This window comes from Lygodium microphyllum, unplaced genomic scaffold, assembly GCF_053477565.2.
Source record: "Lygodium microphyllum isolate KBCC unplaced genomic scaffold, Lygodium_microphyllum_v1.1.10 scaffold_43, whole genome shotgun sequence".
Classification (NCBI taxonomy): domain Eukaryota; kingdom Viridiplantae; phylum Streptophyta; class Polypodiopsida; order Schizaeales; family Lygodiaceae; genus Lygodium; species Lygodium microphyllum.
Window position 1 is genome coordinate 1,104,494 of NW_028229526.1, and position 25,089 is coordinate 1,129,582.

General features: G+C 42.0%; 1 protein-coding gene across 1 annotated transcript; it reads right to left on the reverse strand.

Annotated features, from left to right (window-relative positions):
- Positions 1-376: 376 nt before the first annotated feature.
- LOC148008952 (uncharacterized) lies at positions 377-22,594 on the reverse strand. Its single transcript, XM_087673870.1, has 4 exons — positions 22,087-22,594; positions 21,510-21,626; positions 1,442-1,502; positions 377-1,277 (listed from the first exon to the last, which is right to left on the reverse strand). The coding sequence occupies exons 1-4, from the start codon at positions 22,485-22,487 to the stop codon at positions 903-905; spliced, it is 954 nt and encodes a 317-aa protein (XP_087529996.1). The 5' UTR covers positions 22,488-22,594; the 3' UTR covers positions 377-902.
- Between the last annotated feature and the right edge of the window lie 2,495 nt (positions 22,595-25,089).

A 25,089-nucleotide genomic window follows, 5' to 3' on the forward strand; every position in this document is an offset into this window, starting at 1 on the left:
TCATAAACCAAGGGATTGGATCAACTCTCTAAATGTCCAAATACTAGTATTATGGCACTAATCATGCTACTGGTTTGAAGTCACCTTGGATCAAAGTCTTAAGCATTATTAGTTACACAATAAGCCAAGCGAACCAATGACCGAATATACCACAGACACATTTAGTCTGATTTTGTCAGACTTTGAAAATTCAAAAGCTCAAAATTGTAAGATCACTTGGGGGCTCCAAACTCTTTCTAGAATCGACAACCATCAAGGCAAGGAGTGCAAAATTTTGACTAACCTAGCTTTCAAGGTGAATGAATTTCACCAATACATTGCAAAACAAACGCTAGGGGTTGATAATCGGGAGGTTTTAAAACATACCAAAATGTTAAGCATGTTTGTGTGAGGGAGATTTTAAAGTAGCAGAATATTGTATGTTTGTGGGAGGGAAATTTCAAAGTAGCAGCATAACAATATCTCCTACCTCCAGTTCATCACAACAAATATATATGAGGGCTATGTGATGGTGAGCCTAATGGACAGCCCCAAGGACCTTGAAAGGGGGCGCTCCTCTCATCCCTCAACCAGTTCCAATTCCTATCCTGCCCTATCCACATGTGCACGAACCCTGGAGTATCATCAAAAACCCTAAACAGAGATCCCATCCTGAGACTTACCCAGCTACGGTATTTGATCTTTAATTCCTTCGGCAGCTTTATTCACGGGAAGGCATTTTATCTCTGCCTTGATGTAAAGCATGCAACAAAAGTTGGTTAAGGCATAATTTTACACACTGTGTAATGCTGAAACATGCAGCATGAACCCTAATTTTGCACACTTATTATAATGCTAAAACATGCAGCATAAACCCTCCAAATAGCAAATAAAGCAAATCATGGGATCTATAAATATCCAAGTTACTCTTTCTTATAAGCAATGGTAGAGTCATACGCTTTCATTGAGTAGGGACTTTCTGCAAAGCATTTTAATTCATGCCAAAAGGTTGCTGCCTTTTCATGCAAAAAGGGTTTTAATTGGTGAACTGCCTCAGTATCTCCAACTTGATTGACTCCCCCTAAGTGCCTTGAAGGCTGCTGGCGTAAATTTCTCGAGCTTTCACAGCCCTCTTTAATCCTCTCTGTTTGTTCCAGGGCTATAAACCATAGAGAAAGCACAAACTGCACTAAAACTGTGGGGTCAGAATCAAGAGCAATTGCCTGCAATTCCCGCCGAATCCAGGGCTCCAAGCGCTTCTCAATTCTCGATTTTCTTCCTGGATTGGTTGCAGGCTCCTGAAGTAAGATAACAGGTGATTAAGGAGAGTAAAATGAAATGAACCTAAGGACCATTGCAAGATAACAGGTGATTAAGGAGAGTAAAATGAATTGAGCGTAAGAACCATTGCAACTTCTGTAAGCATACTGATCAGAAAACCAGATGAGATCAGAAACAGAACCTGTTCAACTATAGTCGTCTTTAAAACAGGTGGAACAGCTTTCAGGCCTTTCCTGTAAATACTGCAAGTTGACACATACTCTAGTCAGGAACTCTAAAATTTTGAAGAGCCTTTCAAAAAGGTACTCCAAAAAAGAGAAAATTGAAAGTTTTAGGCAGAGCTTCACAGGTCAAAAGTCAACTCGTTTCATAAACTTTTTTGCTCTTGACTTATGTTGTGTGAATGTGTTATAGGTGTGAATCCCATTCACCACACCCCACACACACACCACCCACCCCCCACCACACACCCCGCTCCCTGAAAATAACAATAATAATAATAAAGCTCCCTAAGAAACGTCCTCTATACCCACACATGTACCCCCTCTTTTTATCTCCCTCCCTCCCTCTCCCCACAGCAGCACTCAGCGCTGAAAAACCCCCTCCCTTTAACTCTTTGCATCCTGCCTTTATCAGAATCTGAGCAAAAGCATAAACTTGCCAACTGAGGACAAAAAAACCAAAGCGCAAGGTGAAGGCAATGAGGAAAACCAGCACTGATGATAAAGGTGGTTGATATAAGAAAAGCCTCTGCATGTGTCACAGCAAGTTAATGCAGTAACTTGTAAGGGTACTGGGAATGAGAAGACTAAAGCTGACAGAGTCTGACTGGCGTAAATGATCATCACTGAACAAAGCTCCTAATGTACATTGCTGACTCAAGTGTAGGGCTCGCAAACAGGAGATCACCATGACCATTAACACTCCCTCTCTATGTCTAAACTCCCAAGAAGTGCAATGAGGAAGACGCAAAGGCAATGGAGGAGCCTTCGTTAAAATGTCCATCACATTGTCCATTGTTGGACTACACACCAGTTCAATTCCCAATCCAAGATCAGGATCCTCTTGATTTCCTCTCTCGATCAAATCAGTACCTGAGCTCTACATGCTTCATGCAAGCATGAAACATAGCTATGGGCAAGCTCTCACTATCACAATCAACAACTCTTTATAAAAAAGACTCCCTCTCCATTCATGTATAGGTGTATCTTACACCTGGTAAGAAGTTGCACATAAAATTGGCAAATTCTAAGAGCCAATGCTTCAGCCCGTAGACACTGCAATGTCTGCCAATGCTCCATCATAGCCCGCACCATGTCAATCACACTGCGATTCTTCCACTCCAATATGCCATTCTCCTAAGGTGTGCTCATGTTGGCAAACTCCTGGTATATGCCATGATTGGCACAAAACTGAGCAAGTTTGTGGAAAACAATTTGCACCGAGGAAACGCAAAAAGCACGGCCACAACTGAAACATAAAGACTCAAACAATAATGTGCAAAACTCAAACCCTAAACGCAAAACGCAAAACACAAAACAAAAACTCAAAACACAAAAACACGAAATGCCAAAACACAAACACAAACAAAGAAGAAAGAGAACTTTGAAGTGAATGAATCAATGTTGTAAATGAAGGAAAAAATGTACAAGATGCTCGAGGGCAAAGCTGTCCAACAGCCAATGGCTCTTGTGGGAGAGGGTTGAGGAAGGTGTTGATGTGTGTCGTCCACCGGAGACGGATCCCAAGTGCAATAACTACTAGTCAAAGGAAAGGTTGATGAAGAAAAGTGTTGAAAACAAAAAAAACACCTAATGTAGGTCATGGAAGCTCATGAGAGGTACTAGGGGATGAATAGGGTGTCTAACGGGAGTAGGGTTGATAGGGAGGGGAAGTGGAGTACACTTGGGAATGAATCCTAAAGTGCCCGCCAGGCATGCAAGAAGTGTGCACAATGGATCCAAATATGGGCATGGACTGATTGGGCATGAGGAGCCCACGGAGAAGGGATAGGGATCTCGTGGAGCAAAAGATGGAAATCCTTGCATAGGAGGGACCCATGGAATGTGTGATGACGCACCATACGCCGAGGATGGAAAGCCTTGCATCTGGAAGGTTGATGAATGGGGATGTGAGTGTCCAAGGGTAGTGAGAGGGATGCCCATCACAGCCATCCAAAGGTGAAAAGAAGTGCTTACTTGTGGATATGTGGAAGGCACAATGTTAATGGGTGGCATTCCCCCCAACAATGTACTGGGGTGAAAAGTGAAAGTGAAGTGAGGGTAGGTAGAATATGGTGTGGAGAAAGAGAAAATGCTAGGAGCGGAGACAAAGGATTCAACTCCTAGTGTGCTAGATGTGGAAGTAGAGTACAATCTGAGGTTTTGGAAGCAAGAGAGAAAACCAAGGTGTGGACAGAAATGGGTGGGATGAAACGGATTTGAGGTGACAGCAGTTTTAAGGGTTGTTTCAGCCAAACAACATCATATTCGATGTGTTCCATCAATGAAGATAGCTTTCATGGCTGTCTAGACAAGCCGGCAACTAATTTCTTTCATTTTCTTGCAATGGAAGTCTGAAATTTCTCTCTTTGACATTCTCTCTCATCCTACAACCATTTCTCAACTCCCCCTCAGCATTTTCCAACAGTTTGCGTCATCAAAGGTAGAAATATTGGAAAATCTTTATCGTAAACCCCATTTACTACAAAAATTACAGTTTGACAGCCACCTCGAGATGCAAGCTCGAAATTGAGGGCCTATGACTTGAATTTCATCAACTGAAATTAAAGAATTTCAAGGAGATTCAAGAGGCCATCCAACCAATGTCAATTCGGGACTAAACTTGTCTCACAAGGAGCAAGGTGAAGGCCAATTCCCCAAGCAAACCAAGGGGCAGATTGGTTTGAAGGCTTGCTAGTTAGTTTTGATAGCAAGAGGCGCTTGGATTAGCGGAGGGGATCAAAGAATCTCAATTGCACTCCATACACTTGCAATAAAAGCTAAAGAAATACGACAAGGGGCACCAATTTTGGGGCCAAAAAGCTATCCATTGTCAAACATTAAAGTGGTAAAGTGTACATTCGATTTATGTGAATTAATTACTTGTTGTAATTAGTGTTAAATCAAGTTAGTACCACCTATCTAAGAAGGAAGTCTGGTTTTACTAGGCCTAGCTAAGATAAAGAAAATGGGTAGCCAATCATCCCAAATGTCATATATTCTCCATGGTCAAAGAGGTTGCCATCCTCACCAACCGGTCCAAATGGAGTAACAAAGCTAATAGGAGGGGTGTAAGCTCGACTATACATGATATGCAAGTACTCTTCATCCTCCTCTGTCATGAGACTGAAATCTATAATAGAAGAAGAAAAAGAAGGTAAAGGTGTGTCAGAAGTGGAGCAGCGGTGGAAGCATAAACATGTGCTGAAATAAACTGCTGAAACACAAGACAAAAAGAGAAAAGAAAAGAACACGATACAGATGAGAACTCAGATGTATGCACGGGAAATGGAATCCATATATCTGAATACGAGACAGTCGCATACAACAGTGAGTCACTGGCTGCGTGGGCACTGGCACTGGCACTGGCACTGGCACTGGCACTGGCTCTGGCTCTGGCTCCTCTCTCCACAGAGTCTGCAGATGGTGAAGATGATGATGATGATACTGACTGAGGAGCACTGACTATAAATAGGCTGAAAAAGTGGGGAGCAATAATGCTGGTCGGACAGCATTAATGCAGGCCGACTGGTGCATAAAATGCTCCACTGGCATAAAATGCCACACCAAAAAATACCTAAAATACCTAATAAAAATGCCCAGCCCAGATCAAGCTCAGACTCACACATGAGCTGACAAATACTCTACTAACACCCTCTCTCAGATCAAGGGTGATCTGATACAATACAATAGTACAAGGAAAAGGGATCAGAAACTATACAACATAGAACCACCAAGTAGAACCATGGATACCCAAGCAGTGGGTGATCAAGCCACCACCAAGGTGCCTCGGAGAGAACCTGATGTCGATGTCGATCGTGCCAAACACCGGAAAATAGAGAAGATCATAGCATGTCTCTGTGTCCATCACCAATGTCTCGCAGTAGCATACAAGACCATCCTGTCAAAAATGCCCCGGAACATAGGTGACCATGGATTCCCCGCCTTTGGCCAAACCGCCAAAGTGTCCCCTCATGTGAGCTCCAGACGAAAGCCTCCCGCTCTCTGTCAAATAACCAACTCAGCATGAACCTGGATGTCAATCCCAGCTCGAAGATTTGATTCCGCCAGATTGAAGTCGATGCGTCAGGGATGTCCTTCTCTGGAACCTGTGCACCTGTATAAAAGTATAGATGAGGCGCGGCTGCCCCATCTAAACACCCGCTCATACTCCCTCTCTGGCACAAGAGAGTCATGAGGGATGACCTCATCACCACCACTAGAAAGCAGCCGAGGAAGGGGCCACCAAGCCCTTACCGCGATCCGAAGAAGAGGATCCCTTCCGCACCTTGGACTTCACCTTGGTCGGAGGATCTGAGTCAGAGTCGGATAAAGGAGAGAACTCATCGGTAAAGTCAACATCCCGCTGCTGCTTCTGCGCCTTCTTCCTGGAAGCCGCTAACGTCTTGCAGTCCTTCCGCAAATGTCCCTTCTTGCCACAGTGGTAACACTGGGCCTTCGACTTCTTCTTCCCGTCACCCCTCTCTGAAGCTACATAAGCCTCGCCTCTATAATGTGCCGGAAGCCGCCCCTATAATCTCAAGGATGTCTCATGCTCAAGAAGCATCGAGGTCATATGTGTAAAACTGACAGGAGTCGAGGATGTCTGCGACCGCAAAGCATTGGCCACTCCATCAAACTCCGGGGGGAGCTTGTAGAGGACCGTCCCGACAAGATGCACCTCGGGAAGAGCAGATTACATGTGCCGAAGCTGGTCCTGTACCTGCATAACACGAAGAAGAAAAGACTGAATAGTATCTTTCGGCTCAAACTTCATCTGCTGGAGCTGGCCATAAAGTGTGACTGCCCGCATGGTGGAAGGTGCCTCGTACATCTGCTGCAACTTCTGCCATACTTCAGGAGATGTCCTACAGGAGGTAACCGCCGGTAAGACCACTTTAGAAATACACCGAAGCAACTCCGAGTAAGCACAGGCATCGTCTGAGTTCCATATGAGCACCGCTTCCTCATGGAAGTCCTCATCAAAGTCTTCAGGAAGAGGAAAAGGACGGAGAGGTCGAGGATTAGCTCCACAGACGATGTACCATAACCGCTTCTGCACAAACCAAGCTTTCATGACAACACTCCATGTGAGATAATCAGGTCCATGTAACTTATCATCAGTGGAAGTGCACGGAGGAGCCATATGGAGAGGATAAGAAGAGAAGTAGAGAAGAGATGGAATGTAGAGAGGAAACACAGCCAAAACACAAGCACAGACTGCAGAAAATGAGAGTTCACATGCAATATAACCCAAAATCTGATCAATAGAAGACAAAATCTACTGCAGAAAGTCAAAAAATCAATCAAAAACTGCCAAAAACAGCAAAAACGGCCTGAATTAACAGTCACCCAGCCACGAGAGATGCTGAATCAGCAAAACGCAGGCTGTAAACTGGAGAAAAACAGGTAGAACACTGTCGCCAGCAGCTACAGATGAAAAACGCAAGCAGCAAAGGGTGCGTAGGCAGCAGGCAATGGCAAAACTGCAGAAAACGCAGGCTGAAAACAGCCCCAAAACAGGTCACCTGGCTGCGACAGCAGTCGTCTGATCAACAGGGGTACAAAACAGTCCTGAAATCAGCAATAAAACACAGCAGGAGCACAGATCCTGAAATCTGATACCAGGTCAGAAGTGGAGCAGCGGTGGAAGCATAAACATGTGCTGAAATAAACTGCTGAAACACAAGACAAAAAGAGAAAAGAAAAGAACACGATACAGATGAGAACTCAGATGTGTGCACGGGAAATGGAATCCATATATCTGAACACGAGACAGTCGCATACAACAATGAGTCACTGGCTGCGTGGGCACTGGCACTGGCACTGGCTCCTCTCTCCACAGAGTCTGTAGATGGTGAAGATGATGATGATGATACTAACTGAGGAGGAGCACTGACTATAAATAGGCTGAAAAAGTGGGGAGCAATAATGCTGGTCGGACAGCATTAATGCTGGCCGACTGGTGCATAAAATGCTCCACTGGCATAAAATGCCACACCAGAAAATACCTAAAATACCTAATAAAAATGCCCAGCCCAGATCAAGCTCAGATTCACACATGAGCTGACAAATACTCTGCTAACAAGGTGAAGGTGGGGTGTCATCTTTCTCGTCGAGTATATAATGCCTCCTCAAGGCTTCCAATGATGGAAAAGCCTGATAAGGTATCGTGGCATCTCAAGAATGAGGTATCTAAGAGATTATAAATCAGTTACACATCAATCATGTACCTTGCACAAAACCAAGCCTCCACAATATCTATAGGATACTCTTTACAAGAGCACTAGCTCTGTTATCATGTGAAGATATGCTAGGGTTTGCATTGAGGAAACACAAAAAGTACGACCACTACTAAAACATAAAGACTCGAACAATAACGTGCAAAACTCAAATCCTAAACACAAAACACAAAAACACAAACAGAGAAGAAAAAGAACTTTGAAGTGAATGAATCAATGTTATAAATGAAAAAAAAAGTACAAGATGCTCAGCAGAGCTATCTAACAACCGGTGGCTCTCATGGGAGCAGAATGAGGAAGGTATTGATGTGTATCGTCTATCGGAGACAAATCCCGAGTGCAATAAAACCAGTCAGAGCAGAGGTAGATGAAGAAAAGTGTTGAAAACACAAAAACAAACTTGGGGCAAATGATAAAAGTTTATCATCGGCAGCACTGGAGGCTAGGCAACAACTTGGGGCAATTGTCGAGGGTTGGAGAGCTAGTGGAAAAGGGCTGATGGCTAAAACCAATAACACAATGATAGGGTTGAATGGTGGGCAGCTTGTCTATTTATAGACGTGAAAGGATCCTCCCAAATTAGAGTTTTGCATGTGGAACACAAAAACTCTCTAGAACAGCTCCCTGTTTAATGAAACTTCTGATAGCTTACTCTCTTGGGGCTGTTTTAAAGAGCTAATCAAAGAGTAATGAATTTTTAGCTCAACAACCCTCCCTTATCAGAACGCAGGGTCTTGAGTTTGCAACCAAACCTATTCTCCTCAAAAATCAACTATTCCTTAAAGTGTAAGAATGCTTCTAACTTCAACTCCAAGAAATAGCCCCAAGTCATCCTGCTAAAATCATTAACAATTAGCATAAAGAAAAAGCTCCCCTTAGGGGACTCCATCCTCATCAATCCACATAAGTCTGTCAAAACAAGCTCCAAGGGCTCCTTAACCCTTCGTAAAGCCTTGCTGGATATAGCATCTCTATGCTCCTTGCCACAAATGCAAGATACACATGGCAGGCGGCTCACCCTAATCTCCAACAATCAAAGCACAAGCTAACCACAAGCTAGCTTCCAATGTTACTTGTAGTTGAGGTGGCCACACTAAGCATACTATAGCTCAATCTCAGTTTGAGAAAAATGAAAAAGAGAATAAAAGACCAATGAAGTCCATATCTTGTAGACTCCATTCTCCTCATAACATACACAAAGAATCTGTCAAGAAGCTCCATCAAGAACGAGTCCTAATCAAACTCTACCACAAGGCCAAGAGCACAAATCTTGCTCATTGAAAAAAGATGATATCCAAAAACCAACACATAGAAAACCTCTAATGTATGGATACCACCTTGCCCATCTAGAATCAACTGCATATATCACCTTTGCCTTTGATCATGGCTAAAGAGTTATCACCTATGAGAATCTGACCATCCATCAAACGCATTCAAGAAATACCATCTAAAGAAGAACTTGAGTAGTGGAAAGCCCCACTATCCACAATCCACTCATGAGACTAGGGGACCAATATCACTAAATCAGTGGCCATCAGAGGAGCATCCACCATCACCTCCAAATGGAAAAAGGTGACCAATGAAGGAGTAACCACCACTGTTGAGTCCTTTGTAGTCTTTTTTCTTGGTGTACTTATCCTTGGTAAGACAATCCTCCTTCCAATGACTTGTCTTGCCACAGATGTGACAAGTAGTGTCCTTCTTCTTCTTGTCATTCTTCCCCCTCAATTGGAAAGATTGACCTATCATTGCCTTCGTCTTGGAAACATTTTGATTTTTAAGTTGTTCCTCACCATGTCCTCCGAGATAATCACCTTCCTTGCATTCTGAATTGGCATTCGTAATTGCTGAAGCTTATTGACACGATCCCATATAGAAGGAGACTTATTTTGACTCAAAGACCTCTAGAGACACTTGCTTCATAATGATCATCCAATTGTACATTTGATCCAACTCTGGCCATATCTCTTGAGCCACAATCAAATGCTCAATATAAGCAACAACAACTAAAGTGCAAGAGAGAAAGAGGAAAAAACGAATGCACACATCCAGCTTATCCCAATGTGTGTATACCTTGAGCAACTCAACTTTATTATCAATAGAAAGCTTGGAGGCATCACAAGCTATAAGAAAATCTGTAGCCTCAATCACGAGCTCCACCAAATCATAGGACTCCAGGATAGCAAACATCAATAACTGCCAGATGCGGGGATTCTCCCCATCCAGCTTTTGATCTGAAGGAAGAGCCAGTAGCACAAGTAGCTTGAAACTCTGCGTCGATCTAGGAAGACATTGTCACCTAAATAACCTATACAAAAACAAGGGCAGCCCCCTCTAACTCCGCAGACGATGCTTGCTAGGGCTTTCTCCACTCACCTTGAACCTATTTCAACCATCAAAGGCAATGAAAACTCAAAATCTACCTAAAAGGTTGATGTTTTCAGCCTTTCTCCTTAACGAACAGCAAAACCCTGCAGAAAACAGCAACTTTGCTCCTTTTCAGCACTACACCTGTTCACCTCAGCCTTCTGACGCTGAAAACGCAAACTTTTATCACACTGAAATCTCCCATTCACGCCTTCCCACAATCATTCAGCCCTTCAACATTTGTTAGCAATCATGTTTGTCATGTCTTGTCATCTCTTGCCTGTGAGCCTCAATCTAAGTCAGACGAGGACATTAGGAGCTCTGACATGTCTGTCATGTGTTATGATAGGGGAGGCTAGTCACTCTCGACTGGCTGTCTTAGGATGTGCATTTCTTTTTGGCCTCTTTTAGTGGGCAGCCACTGGCTGCCCGGTTGTCCTTTTGCCTATTTATAGGCAGCCCCCCTCCCCACTTGATCACTTGCCTTCTTGCAGATTCCGACACTCCTCCCCCGTGGTGGTGCTGCCATCATCATCAGCCTGATCTGGTGCCCTCACTGACCCTGTGGCCTGCGTGCAGGGACTGATCAATCCATTTCAGAGTATTCAGCATTCATTTCAGTCAGTGCAGATTTCTCTTCCTTATTTTCTGCTTTCTCTCTCTCTCCCCCTCCGTGTTCGTATTCCCTCTTCCACAGCGCACTCTCACAACATTGCTTTAATACCATGTCAAAGTGCAACAAATGCGAAAGCGTATGATTGGACTGAAAGAAAATGGACATGAGAGGAGGGGGAGAGAAAAGAGGCAGTAGAACGCAGAAATCTGCAATAGATTAACATTGAAATGAAGAAGGCGGATGTATGCACGGTGTCGTCGTGTTAAGGGCTGAAGGTCTACCACCGGGGCTTAGTGCAGAAGAGGAGTATGGGATTCAAAGTTCAAGAAGGAGAAATAGATTGGGGTTTAATAAGATCCGGGATTTAAAAATGATTTAGATACGGAAGAAGAATTCAAGCTTTCTCTCGATGTATTTAGCATACATGAATGGAAGAAATAACTCTATCTTGATTACATCAAATGCCTCTGAATACATACACCATATCATAAAGGATATTTTCAAATTCTCAATTCAATTATGAATATCAAATGCAAGTTCTAATGGCTTTTATTTCAAGTACATAGATGGATTTCAACCCTTTGGGACAAGTAGTATGTTGATAGACTTCAAATACATTCAAGATTTGGGCCAATGGTACATGAAATGCATTGAAGGAACATTCGTTTAGCTTCAGCCCTGTTTTAAAACAGAAAATTCCAGCCCATAATCAAGCTCAAAATGAGTGCATAAACTCATGAAGAAGCTCCTCTAATCATTAATAAACAAAATCCTGATGAAAAGAGGTCATTTTCTTCTATTACAACCACATAAATCTCTTGTTTGCTCATAAAAATGGACAAGAACAGTGGGCTGCCCTGTTTATGACTGGTTATTTCAGCCCATAACAGCCCATACACCTTCAAAATCCTCACCCTTTGCTTGCCCCAAAGTCACTCAAGTACTTGGGTACAAGTCGGGCTTCATTGGACCAAGAATGAGGTAGACAAAATGAGAGAAGTCGTGCATAAGAGCAGGCTGAATACTTTTCTCTCAGATTTCCCCCTTTTATAGACTGTTACAACATGCATTTTCGTCAGACCAAATGGGCAGAGAAGTGGAGCTCTCACCGTATTTACATCTTCAGCTTCTGGTCCTGTTGATCTTCAGTTTGCATGCTCCAAAGCATGCACCATAGCTTCAGCTTTCTCCAGTTGTGCTCAGGCTGTGCAGCCCACATTTTGCGCCGAAAAATACGGGCTGCTCCCTACTCAGACCCAGGTCACTTTTTGACCTACTCAGGTTACTTGCTGGTCATTTTAGTCTATTACTTCAGGTCCCTTGTGAACCTAGTGGACTTTTGGCAACTTTTGGCAATTTTCTTGAGTTCTGACCATATTTTTGCACCTGAATCAATGTGATTTATCCTGCAGACTGTCAATTGCTTCCAGTTGACCAAGTTGTAGGTTCCCATAGACTTATTTTTCATCAATATACATGGTATAACTGAAAATTATATGCTAAATACAAAAGAACTTATGTAACTAAGTTGGTTATTGGGTGACAATGTCTGAATTTTGTATGCAAATTCCTCACTTAACTCTTAGTGAAGTTCTTCTGTGTTCATAAGAATCCCATGATTTATATTATGAACAATAAATTCTTTGACATTCACCCCCTCCTAACCTGCACATCCTCCGGCATGTGCCATTTCATAAGATTACAGATTAAGGAGGGTCTTCTTCTGATATATCCTTATCTTCATCCTCTAAGTCTATTTCTTCTTGCTTGTCTTCAAGACGAGGGCTCATATCTAAGTCATCAAGCTCATAAGTTGAAGATTCTCTTCGTTTGAAGAGCTTGATTCGTTTCCCGGCTATTGGTACTTTAATCATGGTCCCATCCATTTCAGCCAAAGAGTAAGTAGCATTATTATGTACTACTTTTACAACATATGGTCCAAACCATCGCTTGGCTAACTTTCTATGAGCACTATATTGATTGTCCAGGCTGCTATCATAGACAAGTACCCAATCATTCTCTTGAATAGTTCTTGGATGGAGTCGATGTTGCTTGTCAAACCTCTTCTTATTCTTTAATCTTGCTGTTTTCAGCCTTTCAATGGCTGTTTTGACATCTTCTGGCCTTCTTTCGAGTTGCCTTATGCGCAGAGTCAACAACTCTTCTCTATTCAAGCCTTCATCCCAAGGTAAGATACTCCATGTGACAATGGACTCTTCAATAGGCATAACAGGTGGCTGTCCATATATTAGTTCAGCCGGCATATAACCTGTTACTGCACTATGGGTAGTTCTATCAGCCCATAATGCGAATGGTAGCATTCTAGGCCATTCCCTCATCTTTCCTTTGCATGATTTTGCTAAAGCTTTAAGAATTGATTGATGACCTCTTTCACTCTTACCATTGCTTTCAGGGTTGTAGGCTGAAGTAAGAGATAGCTTAATTTCCAATTGAGCAAAGAAATGGCGAGCCTCATCAACATCCAATTCTCCTCTATCAACAGTTACTTTGGCAACACATCCATACCTGCAAAATACTTCTTCAAGTAAAAATCTACAAACAGTATGAGTAGACTTTGTTGTCAAGGCTTTTCCTTTCACTTGATTTGTGAGATCTTCTCTAGCAAGTACTAGATATCTCATGTTCCAAATTCCTGTAAGCATGGTTACTAAATCAATAACCCATCTATAGTGAATGGATAAAGGATAGGTAGGCTGAAGCCCATCTCTATGCTTTACCATAGAGTACATTTGACAAACATAACAAGACTCAACAAAATGCTCAATGTCTTTATACATGTTTGCCACCAAAATTTCTCTTTTATTTTGGCAAAAGTGCCCCATATGTCTCTATGACCAGCCAATAGGCTTTCATGAAATTCTTGCATGACCTGTCTTTGAGTCTTTTTGTCTCCTAAGACACGAACAGGCGCCCTTCCCTTCTTTTTTGCATGCCTCCAAAGGTAACCATCTTTAAGAAAAAAACCGTAAGCTTTTCTCTTAATTCTCTTGAACTCTTCATTAGTCCCATCTTCTTTCTTTGTCATAGTGCTCAAAAATTGGCCAATTTTTAGCCAATCCTCTGCATAATATTCTTCTTTAAAGTGTGAACAAACCATAACAAAACATTGAGCATGCTGTTTACTAGCTGTCCACTGTCCTTCTTTGGTTGTTTCATCCTTCCTTGCTGATGTAAAATTTGTTTTAGCAGCTGAACCTGTTGTACTTGCTGTAATTATTGTTGTACCTGCATTTTTGATTGCTGAATCAACATTAGATTCAGCTGTACTTGCTGTTTTCTGATTTGTACCTGTATTTACAGCATCATTTATAAACTCTGATCCTTCTTCATCCATCATTTCTTCTTCATTCCTATATCTAGCACGCGAAAGCATGTCAGCAACTGGATTATCTCTTCCTGCAATATGTTTTCAAATCAGGATTTAAGGGTTTAATATAGGCTATCCATCTTAGCATGGCTATGTCGGGAGTGGAACAGTTGGCAATCATGCCCAAGAGTGGAAGGCAATCTGTTTCAACTATTACGTGTGCGCCCATGAAGTATTCCCTGTCACATTTCAATGCAGTTACTACTCCCCAAAGCTCTCTTTTAATTTGAGCATACCTTCTTTGTCGTTCATTAAGAACCTTTGCTCCAAAGCGGATTGCATATCTGTTGCCTTCAAGGTCGTCTTGACCAACTGCCCATCCTATTCCAATAGGACTTGTGTCCACTGTGAGTATAATGGGCTGTCCATTAGAGTAATTAGCCCTCTTTAAAGTGGGGGCTGAAATCAGCATTTTCTTGAGTTTCCGAATAGCTTGAGTATGTTCTTTTTCCCATATAAACCTTTGGCCCTTTCTTAGCAGCTGATAAAGACTTTCAGCAACATGAGCAAAATGTGGTATCCAAATAAAGTAGAAGACACATGCACCAAGAAATCTTCTCACCTCTGAAACATTTGTACATTTTTCCTGCATTTTGCTGATAGCATCTATTTTGGATGGAGAAGGCTTGCGGCCATATGGACCACACATATGTCTGACCACAAGGACTTCTTCGACTCCAAAAACAGATTTAGCACCTGAAAGAGTAAGATGGACTTCTTCTAATTTAGACAAGATTTGAGCACAATCATTAATATGATCAGAAACAAACTTGCGACACTCAAATTCATTGAGTTCTTCATTCTTCTCGTGTACTTCACATCCTTTGATTGGAACATCATCAAGGAAAGGAAGAGTTAATTGAGGAATATAATCCCTCAATACTTTATGCATGGCATTCATCATGTGAGCTACTGAATTCGTAGCCCCTTGAGGTAGAGTACACATGCGGACTAAGCCAAGAGGCATCTTCATTGTGGTAATGTCTCGGCTTTCCAAAGCAAGCTGAAATTGGTCATAGCCTGAATATAAATCTCCCATGGAATAGATTGCTCTACCTGCAAAAGCTTCAGCAAACTCATCAACAATTGGCCCTGATCCAACATTTCTAATAGTGACTTTATTGACAGGCTGTAAATCTTGAATGAATCGCAAAGATCCATTCTTCTTAGGCACGGTAAACCATCGGTTGGAATATGGAGCTCAAGATGGCTCCAATATTCGCATTTTTATCTTTTCATTTAGAAGTTCCAATAACTTAGACAAATGAGCCCTCGGTACCGGAATTGGTTTAAGATTCCAAGGAACGTGTGGGACCGTAAAAATCACCATTGGTGCCACAATGCTTGGATCCACACAGTCAATTTCATGTGGCTGAAATGAAAAAGCTTTGCCATGATTCTTTAACATCTGCATGAAGATTTGCTTTTCAACCGGCAAGAGGAAAGAGTCTTCACCAATTTTCAGCTTTTGTAGACTTTCTACTATAAATTGGTGACCAATATCTTTAGGATCACGAAGGCTTAGCTGTTTGGATACCCTTTCTGCCAGTCCTTCACTTTCAGGTGGTAGAGGAGTAGCCACCGGCTTGACCTTTTTATCAACTGTTTTATACTTTGTTTCTACTCTTACTTCATCCTTGTTTGGCTGTCCAAAAGCTTCATAATCTGCAAATTCTTGAATTATGTCATACATATCCAATGTACATACCTGTATGGACCGATTTTCAGCTTGATTTTCTGTATGAACGGCTGTATAAATTTCAGCCATTGTATCATTATAATTCAGCCCATAAAATAGTCCTGAAATTTCTCCATCTTTAGGTAAAACATCAATTTGCTTCAACTCTTGTTCCATATGACACAAATACTTTCTTTCAGCCCTATTCATGGCTGAAAATTGTTTATAACAGCCCATACTATTGGCTGTAAAAACCTGAAAATCAGCTTTTGGCCTTGCCTCCTTTATATGTGGAGGCAATTTTTTATGACATGATGCACTGCCATAGCCTCCACTTATAGCAACGCTACCCGAAAACCCTTAAATTCTCGGGCATTAGAAGGAACAGGTTGATCTCTCAATCGATCCCTATTCCGGTGGTGATTTACACAAACGGTCAGGAATTGGACAGCTTTGTCATTATCCTTACTTCTTATCTGAGCATATGATGAACCATCATCAAGAGCCTTTGTCTCTAAACGAGACTCGAAAATAAATGGTTGTCCAAGAATGATAGGATAGCTGCAGGAATCTTGAACAAAGAAATGAAATTCATCTTTTACATTACCAATAGTAACTTGTACATAAGGACATGCTGCATAAAGATCGCCAGAAGAGTTATTGGCTGCCCTCATGCGCCATCCTAGGTCCACATCAATGGGCCATCCGCCATTCTCATAGAGACTTCTTGACATAACATTAATCTCCGAACCATGGTCTATAAGGGCAATGCGTGGAGTTTCTTTTTCACCGATTTTAACAACAGTTTCAGTAGTCGCCCTTGTCCAATGGGTACGAGAGTAGTGACTACTAGGAATAAAGTGAGCATCACTTTCTTCCTGCATATTATGAAGATGAGCTTCTTTCTTACGTATGGGCTGCACTTTAGATTGAGAAGTCCCCACCATAATGGCTTCTTCAGTTTCTGCTTCATAAATGTCTTCATCTTTGGCTTCTATGGCTGCAATCAATTCTTTGATTGCCTCCAGTCGAATCCCTTGAGTTTTCAGCTTCTCTTCATCCTGCAAATACACATTAAGTACTTGCAAAAAAGCATGTACAGATTCTTCAGTTTCCTCACCAACATATTGTCTTTTTCGTTTAATTACATTAATTATTACATCATGAAATTCTCGTTTTGCAATATCGAGAATTTCACCTAATGTAAACTCAATTCTACTTCCAAGAATCCTTTCTTCTAGGATCCGTTTAAGATCCGTTGCGGTCTCTATGTCTGACTGCAACTTGTAACTGGGATGTTTGCTTTTTCTTTTTTCTTCTGTCTTCTTTGCTCGAGGGGCATCTCCCATGTCAAACTCTGGCGGTGGAGGATTTTCAACAGCCTTCTGTTGGTCTGGTTTACTTCTTGTTATGTGTTTAGTCGGTCCTGAAGAAGAAGGACCGGCAACATCTTCATCTCTTCTTCTCTTTTCTTCTATCATGGCTTCTTGATTATTAATTTCAGCTAACTGGGCAAAAGCTGAAAATGAATCCACAGGCTCGGTCCAACCGGTTCTTCCTCGAATACATTGACTGTCAGTGGTTAAATAATCTTTAGTTGCCTTGCCTTGCTCCATGCGATCCAAGGCCTGCATCCACACTTTAGATTTTGCATTAGTTTTACATGCTTTAACAATTTCATTAGTTGGCTCAATTTGCAACCCATAGGTTGCTGCATCAACAGTTGCATAGGCTGTTCTTGTTGCCAAATCCTCCAATCTTTTCTTCATGACACCGTTGCCGAAGTTTGGCTCAAGAGGAAGCCCGGTTTCGGTTGCATGAATTTTACCATCCTTCCAAAAGACTAATTTTTGTGCTTCAGCTTCACGGAATACACCGCACTCCCTCTTGTCATGCTGTAGGCTATCACACCAAATACGACGTCTTTTGAAGCCTTCTCATACACGCCTTTGGGCAGTTGACCGACCCCTTTCTTCTACTTTTACATCAAGCCTTTCCACTTTAGAATTAATCTCCGTTAGACTAAGATGGAGATCCCGCATGCTTTTAATTAACTCGTCCATGACATCCTTCTTTGGAGATGGAACAGCAAAATTTCTTGGTTGCTCGCCATAGAGACAGGAGGTCGAGAAACTGGAATAGGCTCCTTCATGGATTCAGTTGTTGCAGGGGTTGATCCCCATCTTAGACGCAATCGCTCTCTTCGAGCAATCATATTAACTGCTTCAGTGACATCACTCCAAGCAGTCTTCAATCCCGTCTCAGAGCCAGGGTCTTCAAGTCGATCAGTTAGCTTCTCTTGAAGAGAAGAATCTGCAGCTTTTAGAAATAATTCAATCTTCTGACTTTCCATACCTTGTTGATCATCAGGATCTAGTTAAGCAAATTTGCTTTCAAATTCTCAATGAAGAGCAGTGACGGATAGACCCTTATTGGGCCTTTCGACCCATTCAGTAAAGACTTTCTTTGTCATAAGGCCAGAATCTTCAAGAAAAAATTCTTCTCGAAGAGCCTTCTTGAACACGGTCCATCCCGCATCTTTTAGGAAAAGACCATGAATTCGGTCCTGGAGACCATGCACAGCTAGACGGGCAAAATAACGGCTCCAAGCATGTTGAGGGACTCTAAAGAAGACCATCTTGTCAGTATAGAGGCAGATAAAAGATGACACATTTTGCCCATTAAATTACTTGAGCTCTTGTCCAACTGCTTCTAAGGCTTTAATGGCAGCAACATCAATCCGCTCTTCTTCTTGTCTCCGTTGTTGTTGCAATTGCAACTGCTGCTGAAATTGCAATTGTTGTTGTTGGCTTTCTTGCATTAGACGAACCAACTGTTGCAAGGCATCTCCTCCCGAACTTGATGATTCTCCCCTTGGACTTCTTCTTCCGCAGCGGACCTTCACGTCGGGTTCACCACTGTCGTCGTGTTAAGGGCTGAAGGTCTACCACCGGGGCTTAGTACAGAAGAGGAGTATGGGATTCAAAGTTCAAGAAGGGGAAATAGATTGGGGTTTAATAAGATCCGGGATTTAAAAATGATTTAGATACGGAAGAAGAATTCAAGCTTTCTCTCTATGTATATAGCATACATGAATGGAAGAAACAACTCTATCTTGATTACATCAAATGCCTCTGAATACATACACCATATCATAAAGGATATTTTTAGATTCTCAATTCAATTATGAATATCAAATGCAAGTTCTAATGGCTTTTATTTTAAGTACATAGATGGATTTCAACCCTTTGGGACAAGTAGTATGTTGATAGACTTCAAATACATTCAAGATTTGGACCAATGGTACATGAAATGCATTGAAGGAACATTCTTTTAGCTTCAGCCCTGTTTTAAATCAGAAAATTCCAACCCATAATCAAGCTCAAAATGAGTGCATAAACTCATGAAGAAGCTCCTCTAATCATTAATGAACAAAGTCCTGATGAAAAGAGGTCATTTTTTTCTATTACAACCACATAAATCTCTTGTTTGCTCATAAAAATGGACAAGAACAATGGGCTGCCCTGTTTATGACTGGTTATTTCAACCCATAACAACCCATACACCTTAAAATCCTCACCCTTTGCTTGCCCCAAAGCCACTCAAGTACTTGGGTACAAGTCGGGCTTCATTGGACCAAGAATGAGGTAGACAAAATGAGAGAAGTCGTGCATAAGAGCAAGCTGAATACTTTTCTCTCAGATTTCCCCCTTTTATAGACTGTTACAACATGCATTTTCGTTAGACCAAATGGGTAGAGAAGTGGAGCTCTCACCGTATTTACATCTTCAGCTTCTGGTCCTATTGATCTTCAGTTTGCATGCTCCAAAAAATGCGCCATAGCTTCAACTTTCTCCAGTTGTGCTCAGGCTGTGCAGCCCGCATTTTGCGCCGAAAAATGCGGACTGCTCCCTGCTCAAACCCAGGTCACTTTTTGACCTACTCAGGTTACTTGCTGGTCATTTTAGTCTATTACTTCAGGTCCCTTGTGAACCTAGTGGACTTTTGGCAACTTTTGGCAATTTTCTTGAGTTCTGACCATATTTTTGCACCTGAATCAATGTGATTTATCCTGCAGACTGTCAATTGCTTCCAATTGACCAAGTTGTAGGTTCCCATAGACTTATTTTTCATCAATATACATGGTATAACTGAAAATTATATGCTAAATACAAAAGAACTTATGTAACTAAATTGGTTATTGGGTAACAATGTCTGAATTTTGTATGCAAATTCCTCATTTAACTCCTAGTGAAGTTCTTCTGTGTTCATAAGAATCCCATGATTTATATTATGAACAATAAATTCTTTGACAACGGGCTATTGAATGTATCTCCATAAGCGAATCTCTCTCCCCACCTGAGATAATAAGTGAATGATGACCAGGGCAGGCTACTTATAAATAGGCACAAAAAATAGCAATAAAATAATCAAGTCGGCCAGTAAAAACAAGCCAATTACTGCCAAAATAGCAATCGATAAATAAAACAATGCCTAAAATGTTGCGCAGCAAAAGTGACTACCATGTGGCATCCTACGCAACCTAACTAGCTTGCCCAACTACCCGGTAATGCTAGAAATGACCTATAGACTGGATAGAACTGTCCAACCTAAAAAATAGGAAATGCATGACTGTGCCCGAGAGTACTAACTGCCAATGCTTGTCCAGGGGATGAATAAATCTCTAACAAACGATGTGTTTGTTGATCATGTCCAACTCCATGATGATCCCCTCTACAAATGCTAAGTTTCACACTTATAAGCTTTCACATCATGGCAGCCCGACACAAATTAAACAACCTAACACTTACAAAATTGTTGCTTTAATTCAGTTGACTTGTTAAATGCCACATCATCCATTTAATTTATGTTGAGCTTGTCTTCTTTTCTCCTTGTCTCTTCACAACTACGTCATCCGCCCTTGTCTGCACCATCACTTGCCCGACATATAAGCATGTATACTTGGGTGGTGCCCAAGCCCATTATATATATGGCTAAGTTATTGATAGCCCTTAGCATGACTTCTTGCAAGTCAACTTCATGCCTTATGGACCCACGGTCCAAGTTGTCTTACCATTCCTCACATGCAACAACCGACGTCACTAAGTACAGGCATCTAGTTGGGTCTCTAATATAGCTCATTCATACCCGACCACATCTCCTAGCTACCATCTTGGGTTCATTCATGTGTCAGAAAAATGTGGGCAACAAAAGCAAAGTAATGAAATTGTTATATACACGAAGAACTAAACACAAGAACAAAAAATGCATGAACCCACTACCTCACAAATATAGAACTCAAGAACAAAATCCATCTACCAAGCACAACAGTGTGTACCAAGGCACATGTTGTGGGCAACCAGCAGCATGCTCCTAGACACCCACTCTCAAACAAGATGCAATGACAAAAATCGACAATGATGAGAGGTGGCCTATAAATAGGCAAAAATTATGCAAAACAATAATCAGCTTGGCCAGCCACAAAATGGACCAAAAATACAGGATGATAGGCTGAAATATCTACTGAAAATGAAATGACCCAAATAAAGCACTTGTATAACCCATGATATGTACAGTGTTAACACCCTCTCTCAAATCATGGATGATAAGTACAAAAAAAATTACAAGGATGAATCACCACCATAGCACATATAACAATGACAATCAAATAACATTTTAGGGCATTGGCATTAAATAGAACTACATCCATAAAGTAAGAAGAGGAAAGACACAAGACCTTGCTCTCCATTCAAGTTCAGCTTCCCGGGGTGCTCTGAAGGAAGAAAAGGAACGCCTCCATCGCAATGGCTTTGATCTTTGGAAAGATGTTGAATTCAGCTGCCTTTCGGTTCTTCTGCAATCACAAATAAATGGAATTATCATTGATAGAAGTTTCCCAATGGATCAATAAGCCTGCAAAAGCACAATAGCCCAAACCAGATATCTCTGCACCACACACTAACATAATGTTTCCAGGCAAGGCAAACATATCAATATGGCTCAGATGTATGACATTCAACTTCATCATAGAGTCAACTCTTCCAAATAAGAATGTGTGTCATCTCGTGGCCCTTAGATTCATCAGGCGTGTCACGTGCATTTGCAGGCAGCATACTAGCATGTGTGCTCCACATATGACTGCACATGGGATGCGACGTTACTCTTCACATACGCAGCATAATAAAAATGTAGATTTGGCCATTGAAATGCACAGAATCAAGGCAAAAGACTTTCTAAGGATTTCCTTAGGGCTAGAATGGTAAAATTCTCCACGTTAATTCAGGATGCCTGACTTTAGGCTTGACAGTGTTCACCTATAGTGTTGCCTGAACCGTGCAGACACTGTTTCCGAAGGTGGAAGCAAGACTTTCTCTCTGAACTGAGAAGAGCTTCGGAGGCTGTGATACCAGCCATGAAAGGTCTGTTTGCAGAGAGGGCAGAAGCGCTTCATCGAGCTCCATTTCTGGATGCAATCCAGGCAGAACCTGTGCATACACCACCGCAGAATGGCCAAGTTCGAGTCGTGGAGCGAGGAGAGGCAAACAGGGCAACTAGGGCGTATGTCTTCTACATCTTCTTCTTCGTGCACATATTTGGGCGAGCAAGAGTCGTCACCTTCTTCTTGATGTTCTGAAGAGACCGAGGAACTGGAAGGCAAGAGAGGCTTCTTCGCCCAAACGCCCATTGAAGACAGCCATACGTGCTCCTCCGCCATGGTAAGAGTGTTGGCCCGTGTAACAATTCACCTCCTTATTACAGGCGCACATTAAGAACCAGTTGGTCCCGAAGGACCAGATATTGCAGTTTGAAGGCTCATCATTTGTGAGCAAAAGTCTCACTTTATCGCTTTTTTTTTCTCAAATATTTATATTCTCTCAAAACTCAGAGTTATAGAAAGGACAATTGAAGAGTATCTAAATTTATAAATATAGAAACTTATAAGACCGTTCTATAGCTAATTTATTTATTGGAATTTTTTTTTAAGAGAGCTCTCTCTAGTTGGTCATATGGAGGCTCTAGTTGGTCATATGGAGATCATCGCGCAGCAACGCCTACCTTGCTCCTACGAGATGAGAGACATGTATTATGATAATATTGTGTAATAATTTATAATAATTGTGCTTTTGAGTTTATTTATTTATTCTTTGAAATTCATAGTTTTTAAAATCATCCTTGTTCATTGTTTTTGTCTCATATGATATGTTGATTCTAACAATGAACATGTCCTTATTCATGCGGACCTCAAATATAAGACAAAGAGACAAAGAGAGAATGTGTGTGTGTGTGTGTGTGTGCGCGCGCGCGCGTTTTTGTATGTGTTTTCTCAATGGGTTCTCTTTTTGGAACTAACTATCGATTTTTCCAACTCAAGTATATTGCATACATACATACAAATATGCAATATGCTTGTAATTTAAATAAAGTAATTACAACCTCCAAATATAGATCAAAGGAAGTAGTAGATTGCATGTCAATGATGATGTTATGTTAGCTTGTACATTAGAGTGTCCTCATTACAGCTGTACAAAACATGGGTTCATTATTGAGTTTTGTAGTTATGTTTTTTGATAGAATATATTCTAACGAAGTGCTATAGATCATGATTTATGTGTACAAGTACTAAAAAGTTTAAGATATACTTGTGCCTAGCCTATCTAGTGCTTTGTGTTCAATGCATATGCAAACAAGAAAAGGTTCATTGGTAAACTTATAAGCCTTTAACACTCGAGACCTCACCCCCTCCACTAACAACCACTCTTGTTTGGATATATGAACCCCTCTCATAGTCCATGGACTCCTACATGATCCTCTACACTCTCCCTTTCCCCCCACTCACTAACCCCAAGATTTGAGTGTGTGAACATCTTTAAGTGCAGTGCCAAAAGGTGTGTGCACAATGATGGTGCACATGCAACTAGATTTTGCTAAGTGTAGCCTCAATGGGCCTCATGATGTGTAGTGCATCAAGATGGTGCAATGCATTGTGTCTTCACCCATGGCATGGATGTAGTTGAGAAGATGGGGCATACGAAACCCCAATGTAGTGCAAAGAAACAAGTGCTCAGTGTACTGGGGGACTTCAACGGGTGCACACAGAGCCGACAATGTGAGAGTTTTGATATGGAGCAGCTAGAGATCATGAGAGCATTAGACCCTGAGGAGTTGGGGATCAGTAGGGAGCCAGCAGATACTGGGCCAGACGCCACAGGGTATGGAGGGCATTTACTTGAGCTTGGTAGTAGACATCATCTCGTTATTTATAATGGGATAGCACGATGGCCATATTCAGGAGGTCTTACATGCTTCCCACATGGGGGGGGGGCGAGAGTACTGTAGATTATCTGCTCGGACCGATCGATGGGATGCATACTATCGAGTCCTTCGGCCTTGGGAGACTTCCACTCGATGCCGATCACACCTTTCTCAGTTTCTCACTCTTCACCTCATTACCATCACCACCTGCAGATATCATACCCCACATGCATACTACCATACACTTCACTCATGAGCTCTCACATGTTTATTCACAGCATCTGGAGGAGCACATCACGTCACTTGATCCATACGCACCCCTTGATACACTGACCACTGATATCACACGTATTCTGCATGATTCTGCTACACTCAATTTTCCACATCACACATACACGCACCCCCCTCGGACAGGTACCATGCCACAGAACAGGTGTTATGATGATGAGTGCAGAGATCTACGTCGACAGCTACGCGATTTGGAGGCCAGAGGAGAGATCACACACAGATAGGCGCAGAGACACATGCACCGCTTGACCCGCCGTAAAAAGCGGGAATGGGAGGAGGAGAGATATTGGGATATATACCACCTTCTTATGAGCAGAGATTGTGCAGAGGCATGGAGGCAGATCAGAGAACCACGCTCACCCACACCAATACATGGCCCTGCAGTATGGCATGGATACGCACAGAGTTTATATCATGTGCCCGCACAGCCCGCTGATACCCACATCATGTACACCGAGACCGAGTATTTCATCCTTTTTCACCACTAGTATGGTGAAACATGCTATCTCACGGTTACAGCATGGCCGCGCTCGAGACCAGTTTGATCTTCAGGCAGAGCATATTATATATGGCAGAGACACATTGGCTCCACTCATTGCTCACCTCTTCAACTGTGCATTGTCTGAGGGGTTCCCTGACTCGTGGACAGAGCACACCATTGTACCTATCCACAAGTCAGGGGATCCTATGGATCCTAACACATATAGGACCATCATGATTGGGCCAGTTTTGGCCAAACTTTATGGCACGGTGATGGAGGAGGAGCTCAGCACGCT